This window comes from Myotis davidii, unplaced genomic scaffold (genome assembly GCF_000327345.1).
Source record: "Myotis davidii unplaced genomic scaffold, ASM32734v1 scaffold129, whole genome shotgun sequence".
Classification (NCBI taxonomy): domain Eukaryota; kingdom Metazoa; phylum Chordata; class Mammalia; order Chiroptera; family Vespertilionidae; genus Myotis; species Myotis davidii.
The window spans coordinates 1,234,358-1,242,799 of NW_006383019.1; the positions used below are offsets into that span (position 1 = coordinate 1,234,358).

Below are 8,442 nucleotides of genomic sequence, written 5' to 3' on the forward strand. Positions count from 1 at the left end.
CCCACCGTTTCAGCAGGCCACCTCGCCATCCCTTCCCTCCCCGGGGGACCCGCCCAGAAAGCCCCGAGTAAGGGACGAGCCTGTGCAACTGAACGTCTGCCAGCACCCGACTCGGGGTCACCATGCAAACCAAGAGCAAGAGCTGTGCCTGGATGCATTCTGCCCATGGTTAACCCGGTCACAGCACACGCCCAACGGGAGGCTGCGTGCACAGCTCCGGGGGCAGAGAGCCCCTCTGGGTCACAACACTTCTTACGAGTGTTTTCCTGCAGCCTCACTGACCTGCATTCCCTTGGCCACACGTTAAGAAAACATACTTCAATGGCCAAGATTCCCTCACCCTCAGCTCAGAGCTCCACCCACTGCGGGCAGGGGCACAGGGAGGCACTGTGGACGCGGAAGGAGCTGGGCGAGCACCCCAGCCTCCTGGCGCATCAGCACACCCCAGGGACCTGTCACACGCTGGACGGTCAACTACGAAGGAAGCACCTGACAGCAGCGACTGTGCGCCTCCCTGACTCCTCGTCTCCGACCAGGTTCTGCCAGCACTCAGGGGTGTCCATGTGCACCCCCATCCGTGCTCCCCCGGGTCGGAGAACGGGTTCGATGTGGGTGTCCACCCTCCTCGCATCGCCATGAGCTCAGATCAGGTGACCCCGACTCCAGGTCAGAGGAAAGCTCCTGACCAGTCTGAGCTAATCATGAATGACCGTCCCCCTGGCCACTGATTAGCCGAGTGGTGGGCAAGTCAGCACGCTGAGGATGGAGGACAGAAAGACCAACCACGGGGGCTTCCTGAGGTGTTACTGAGCCACTGAATTCACAGGCGGCACTCAGCCGCTCCTTATCCTGGAACAGTCTTCCTGATGGGTTGAGCCCTGTGAGTTTGAAGTGGGTTTTGTAATGCACAGCATCCTACTTGGTAAGAGCAGAAAAGCTGGTCCGGGCAGCTTTTCTGCCAACTCAATGTGTCATTCCTGTTATATGTTACTTTGGAAAAGGTGCTTAAAATTCAAAACCAATACAGATTTATGGCAGGAAATAAAAGCCACAGAAGGTGAACAAATAATGTCAAGCACAACAGGTCAAAAAATAATTTCTGCGGAAGCGCTGCCAGTGGCTGGTTGTGGAGTGACGGCTCAGCTATTTCTTTGAGCCGTTTTTCCAGGCGTAAACTGGAAGTAATTAGAGTTCTGCTTCTCGGGGCGGTTAGGAAGAAAAATATGCGTCAATACAGAAAAGCTAGTGCAGCACACCTGGTATAAACGTGAGTGTGTGTGTGATCGTCTGTACAGCTTACCCGAAGCAGCCCTCACGCTTGTTTTACACTAAATATCTGTTTGCTTAGTGTCCGTAAACACTGTCCAGCTGCCCGCTCCCGTGAGGAAGGGGCTCCCCTCACCGATGTAGCGCGTGGCCTCATCCGTCTCCCCACCAAAAGCGATCTTCTGTCCCTCGAGCAAACTCAGGAGCCTCTTAAAGTGACGAAGATTGATGATCCTTTCATAATCAGGAGATTCTTTTATATTTTCTCCATAAAATTCCTATTTAAAACAATAGTGTTTAACTGTCACAAAAGACCCATATTTCAATTTCTTTAAAAGTACAAAATCCACTCATGCTCAGAAATCGATCTGGTTTTATATCATCACATCTCCCCCCACCAAGTGCTTTAATGGTACTGACTGTTCCCAACTTTGAGGGTTCAACTTTAGGTCTTTTGACTTTTTGACGGCACAAAAGTGACACAAGTTGAGCAGAAAGTGTACTTGGAACTTTGACCTTTTCCCGGGCCGGTGAGGTGCGGCGTGCACTAGCTCTGGTTGGGCAGCCGCAGCGGCAGCGGCAGCGGGTGGCTGTGCCCAAGAGCAGGCTAATGTGAGTGCTGAGCGCGTTTAAGCTCCGCTGCCCGAAACGGGGATGTTCTGCAGGTTAGGTGCCAAACCAACTTCCACTTATATTTCCAACTTATAATGGCTTCATCAGGTGTCACCCACTGCAAGTCACGGAGAAGCTGCCATCGAGGCACATCCAGGCCTCTTGGCACGTCAAGGACAGGAGTTCAAGCAGCCGCACATGCTTGTCATTCTCCACGGTCTCCGGGTCAGAGGGACCTCTGGCGTCTGCCTGTGGGCCGAGCCCGAGCTGGGCCGCGAGAGCAGGTAGAAGGTCTTGCTCCATCTGAGGACCGTTTCCCTATGGCTGCGGCTGCTCCCTGCACGGAGCTGTGGCTGCAGCAGAGACCCCAGGACCTGCAAAGCCTAGAGTATTTACCATCCAGCCCTCTGCATGCAGGTGGCTGAGCTGTGTGCTTTTCCATCGTTTTCCATGTTCTCTAGACGGGCATTCCCACCCGTCACAGATGACAGGGCAACCACTCAGATCAAAATAAAGCCCAGTCACCTGAACAAGGCAAAAACCTCTAAGGCCACAGAATCAATATTTATTATGTAAAACAAACACGAAATGACTGAATTGCTGCATCACTTCAAAGCGTCATGACAGCTCTCAGCTTACTCTCAAATCAAAATGAGCAGTGCTGCCCACCTCCACACACAGCTCAGGTCTGGGCAAGACTCTCCAGCAAGGAGCTGCCACGCCTTCCTTCCCGCTCAGGCAGGCACCTCCGAAACTCCAAGGGACCCCAGGAGACTTGCAACCAGGGGACCCCTGAACCTGTCTCCAAGGCCCCTTTTGCCTGACTCCCCAGAGAGCCAGAGCAGCCCAGCCCAGGCTCTCCTGCTGCTGCCTCTCTCCTAAGCGCCCCTTGTTTCACTGCCCCAGGTTCCATAAACGTCCTCTCAAATCGGACAAACCCGCCCCCAAACAAACATCATCCCAGCAGCTTGCGGACATGTATGTTCCTGCCCACCCCGTGCCACCAACCACGGTTCTCCATGCGGGTGGCACCTTAGACCAACTGAGCCACTGCTGGAGGGTGAGGACCAGGAACTGTTCCTACATGGCTCCCCGGGGACCTCAGTTGAGAACTGTGCTCAGAGAATAAATGTCTCAAAGGCCACGGGGTCTTACTCCTTTGAAACCAAGTTCGTCACCATTCTCAACAAAGCACAACTTCCGATTCTCAAGGACTCATCGTCTCACAGGGATTTTTAATCCCCTCTTTGCCATCTCACATTCCCCGAGTCTGGCCAATGCTCCTTTCTTTTTCTCCTCGTCTGGCTCCATCTTCCGTCCCATCACCTCTGTCCAAGCCCCTTGGCACCTGAGACCCAGTGGCCCTGCCTGGGGCACTGCACTTCCCTAAATTCCTGGTGTACAGGTTAGTTCTCAGATCGTAAGCAGTGCTCTCTGTTCTTGACCCTTCTGTTCAGTGCTCAGTTAGCACCTGTCAAGTGAACAACGATTGTTCCAGTAATTTCTCCCACCCAGGGGGCTTAGTGACTCCTCCCGCTGGGGAACTCATCACACTGGTCTATCCCATTCCTTTCTTCAATCCAAATCATGTGTTTCTTCAAGGCACTGAGGCCACTCCCATACAGCCTCCTGATTTCCTCGCTAGAGATCTTTACTTTAAACACCTGGAAGACCAATAACCATGTCAAGAACATACTAGAAATAGGTGGTTGATTAACTCACTCTTGCAAACACTCTACATACACAACCACCGGCAACCTTAATTAGCATGACCACTATGCCACCTGATTACACACAAAGGCCTGGCAACATTCTCTCAAAACCACACACATAGTTATTTACCCGTGTGCAGCCAGCGTTTTTAAAACATGCAATACCCGACTATTTAGTCAGGGGCACTGACATCTTTCCCTTTAGCTTTTCAGATAAAAAAATGACAGCAGCCAACACAACAGCCGTCCAGTGTGAACGAATCAAAACTATACCTATTTTTTTTCATCAAATTGGGGGAAAAAATAGTTTTTGGTGTGCTGCAGAATTTCAGTAATTTGTTTGTGCGCCATGAGATGAAAAAGGCTGAAATTGCTGTTTTAAAGCATGTACCACAACTAACCAGTTTATCCATCAACAAATCAATTAGACAAGTGGACGTAACACCAACCTACCCTTCCTCCCGGCAGACACTCCACGGAAAGGGAGCACTTTTAATTAGCCAGTAAGTTAACGTAGTCACACAGACTACCGGGATTTTCCCGGGGAAGGGAGGGTATAAGGATACTGCCTGCAAACAGCTGATCTGACTCATCTTCATGAAACCAGCGGAGTCAGACATGTTACACACTCACCTTCACGGTTTCCTTAATCTTCTGCACGATTTGACTCTGGAGAGATGGTTCGCAGAGAATGTAGTCGGGAGCGATGCAGGTTTGACCGCAGTTCATGTACTTCCCCCAGGCTATGCGTCTGAAGGGGAAAAGCCCAGAGCCACAGGATTAAGTCTACTCTTCATTTGTTACATCTTTTGTGTTGTTTGAATGTTTTCAACTAACATGTGTGCAAACACTTACTTGGTAATCTTTTGTTGTTATTGTTAATCCTAACCAGAGGATATTTTTTCCATTGATTTTTAGAGAACGTGGAAAGGAAGGAGAGTGGGAGGAGAGAGAGAGAGAGAAAGAGAGAGAGAGAGAGAGAGAGAGAGAAACATCGATGTGAGAGAGACACATCGATTGACTGCCTCCATGCACGCGCCCCAACCAGGGCCAGGGATCGAACCTGCAACCCAGGTACCTGCCCTTGACTGGGAATCGAACCTGTGACCCTTCCATGCGCAGGCTGCTGCTCTAACCACTGAGCACACCAGCCAGGGCATTTGGCCATCTTTATAAAAATAAAAATATTTTAAGAATTCGTCTCTAAATCAGCTGGCTGGAACTTGGAATGCATTTTCCAACTGGTGTGAAGTGCTCTAAGGAGCGGGGACATTCTCATGCCAACTCACGGGAACAGTCCTTGGCGCGCGGAGAAACCGCTGCCTGCTACAGGAAAGAGAGAAGTAGCCCTCCACCCTCTCCCCACTCCAGCCAAAAGGACATGCGGGAAGGCAGGAGTTCCACACCGGCTCTGCCCGCCTGGCTGCGGCTTTAGTCCCGCTGGCAGGACGCTCAGGCACGCAGAGCAGCAGCCACTCCCCTGGAAGCTGTGCCCACGGATGGGTCAAAGTCTGGGACACGAACATTCTCCACCTGAGGGTCCCATATTCTGGCAAAAAAGCAGACTTCTGCTCACGAAGGCAGCCCGGACCCCAGCGAAGCCTCATTACCTCCCCTTCGCCCCGTGTCTCTGAGGGAGAGGACCCACACCACTCTGAGCACACACCTCTGGGTTTTGGTCCTTCCTGCTAGCGAAACCTGAGTTAGCAGAGAGAACCTGACACCTTTTGTTTTCTAGTTCCCAGCTGCAAAATGCTAATCTAAGTTAAAAGATAAGTAATACTGGTTTTATCAACAAAGGAACTCAGCTAAGAAGTGGACAGAATGCCCTTTCTGTTGGGAATGTCAGCATTTTATTAGGCATACACAATACTTCGGATTACCTACTTCCTGGATCACCGACCAGCAGGAAAGTAGAATTTCTTGTAGATCTATAATCTCAGTACAGAAGACCCCTCCCGGGATTCCTAGGGAGTGAGGACCTACTGCGCATCGCTGCTGGCAGTGGCAAGAAGAGACAGTTTGTGCAAGAATTCTGTTACCCATGAGGACATCAACCACCAAAGCTTCATGTCTCTCAGCCAAGAGGATACATCAACCTGTCAGGAAAAGTCCCCTCTGTGTTGGGAAAGCCCCCCAACCAGGGAGCCAGCTCACCTGCAGGCGACGTCCAGGTCACAATCTTTGTCGATGTAGCACGGACTCTTCCCGCCCAGCTCCAGCGTCACAGGGGTCAGGTGCTTGGCAGCCGCCGCCATGACAATCTTCCCCACCGCAGTGCTTCCAGTATAGAGAATGTGGTCGAACCGCTGCTTCAGGAGCTCGGTGGTTTCCTCAACACCACCCTTCACCACAACATACAGGTCCTTAAAGAAAGAAAAACAGCTTTGGCCGGTGTGGCTCAGCTGGTGGGTTGTCCTACCCACCTCAAAGCTGACAGTTCAATTCCCAGTCAGGGCTTTAACCCCCGCCCCCCCGGGGCTGGGGGGGCATGCAGGCAGCAGCTGATCAATGTTTCTCTCCCTCTCCCTTCCTCTCTCACTCTAAATTCAAATTTTAAAAAATCTTTAAAAAAAAAAAGAAAGATAAACATTTGCATTGCCAAATTAATCCAATTGCCTAACAAGCAGCTTCTTCAACATGGACATATAATATTTAGTAAAACCGAGAAAAGATGGAGACCGCCTTGTGAGGATAGAAGAGGGAGCAGAAGGAGGACAAGGGTGGGGCGGAGTCCAATGGCATCTGAGAACCATCACCCACAGGGACTGACTGGAGAGTGCAGTGTTTTCTACATGAGCTCAGCAATGAAGACACAAAGAGCCAACGGTGGACTGGGCCAGGGAAATGTGTAAGATGGGGACTGTGCAAGTTGAGGGTTTAGGTGAGAAAAAAGCGGCTGCTACGCATGACTGTGGAACAGGTCCCCATTAATGTCTGAACCTGAGCATTCCCTCTCCACAGCACAGCGCAGGGCTTAGCTTAGCCCGTGGTAGGAACCACACAACTGCCTGCCGAGGACTGCGGTGCCGAGCGCGGCCGGCGGAACACGCGCTCTGAGGCCAGATCTGACCGACTCTTCGCTCTGTGACTTACTAGCTGACGTGTTTTTGGCAATTTCCTCGTCTGTTACTGGGAGAAGTCCCGGCTTTGGGCTGAGCCCTTACAGGACTGTGCTGTCATCGGCACTACTACGAAAGAAGGTGCGTTTTGAAAAACAACATGAAGGGCAACGACAGAGGACAGATGACGAGGAAGACGGAGGGAGATGTGTTCAGAACATTCTGAGGTGCTGGCATGAAGTAAAGTTGGTTTGTGGACCTCATGTTTCCACTAATTAGGTCTCCTGCTAATTAGGAGGGCTCATTAGTCCTCATTCACTTCAGAGTTCAGCTGCCCGACTGTTTCGTTTTAACTTGCAGATGGCTTAATCTACAGAGCATGTGTGATTGACGCCCCAGCAGCGAAGTGAGGCAGGGTGGGCCTTACTATGCCCATCTGGACGGTCAGTGAAGAATTTACCCCTGCTGAGGGGCGAAGCAGGCCCGCAACCTCTGTCCTCTGGTTCCTAATCCTACTCAACCCACGACATCTCTGTTCTCACCATCCTTCAGAGCTAGATAACCACAGCTATGAGAACAAACCTGTTCTGTGGTTATTCCAAGGGCCGGAGTTAGAGTATAAATCAGCCGTGGGCAAACTATGGCCCGTGGGCCGGATCCGGCCTGTCTGAAATGAATAAAACTATTGAAAAAAAAGACCGCACCCTTTTATGTAATGATGTTTACTTTGAATTTATATTAGTTCACACAAACACTCCATCCATGCTTTCGTTCCGGCCCTCCGGTCCAGTTTAAGAACCCATTGTGGCCCTCGAGTCAAAAAGTTTGCCCACCCCTGGTATAAACCCACGTGGACAACTACAAGTGTGACATTTCCAAGCTGCCTCCCAAAGGCAGTGAAATGAGGCCTCCTTCCTGCAGCCATTCCACGTAGAACTCAACAGTCCCAGCTCCGTGACGCTGGCGGGAGGACCTCCGACTCGAACAGAGACGGAGCAGCTGTGGTCGGGAGCGCATCTGCCCTATTCAACGCTGACACTCGTAAATGCCAGCACTAAGCCGAGTGACAGCTCTGGTTTGGGAGGCCATTTCCTCCCCGTAGCTTCATGCCACAAACAGGACCATTTTAAAGCGAAGTGTTCTTATACAGTCACATTCCATTAAGAGGTGGTCAGGACCCAGCGCTGTGCTAGTCCCTCCTTAAATAATTCATCAACTGAACACACCTAAAACCCCGCTAGATCAAACAAATGCCAAAGGCAGAAGAGGATCTATAAGTAGCAGGGGTGCCCATGAAGCCATTGGCTCAAATGTATTGCATAAACACAATAGCTGAGCTGTTCTAAGTTTTTTTTGGAGCCAACTTCTTTTATTAAGCCAACTGTTGGAGGCTTAAGGAAACTGCAAACTGATCCCCAGCCGTTCATGACATGTACTGGAAGAGAGGTCAAATGGGCGTTTCCCACAACAAAGAGCTGTTCTGAAGACGGTCAAGGCATTCTTACCCGGTCCAAGTACTGGGGGAGGAGCTTAGCCAACATGTTGGCTGTATTTTCACTGAGTTCAGAAGGCTTGATAATCACAGCATTTCCTAAACAAAGCAAAAAGCAGAACAGTATCATCTAATACTTGATTAAATTTTTAATAGCTACCAAAATGGTGTTCATCCAGGCAGTACAGGCTAAGCACACCAATTATTTCTGCTGCTCTTAATTCTGTTCTTCCTCCTGAGCCTAAGAACTTGTCTCAGTTTCTCTTTTCCAATGCTAACTCTTTAGTTCTCATTGTCT

At 50.6% G+C, this 8,442-nt stretch overlaps 1 protein-coding gene across 1 annotated transcript in view; it reads right to left on the minus strand.

Annotated features, from left to right (window-relative positions):
* ALDH3A2 (aldehyde dehydrogenase 3 family member A2) overlaps nt 1-8,442 on the minus strand; it is an 18,034-nt gene that overhangs the window by 8,905 nt on the left and 687 nt on the right. Inside the window, exons 2-5 of the mRNA XM_015558360.1 lie at nt 8,158-8,243; nt 5,748-5,956; nt 4,224-4,341; nt 1,403-1,544 (exon numbers count right to left, since the gene is read on the minus strand). Of these exons, the coding sequence (XP_015413846.1) occupies nt 1,403-1,544; nt 4,224-4,341; nt 5,748-5,956; nt 8,158-8,243 (555 nt within the window). The remainder of the gene's footprint in view (nt 1-1,402; nt 1,545-4,223; nt 4,342-5,747; nt 5,957-8,157; nt 8,244-8,442) is intronic.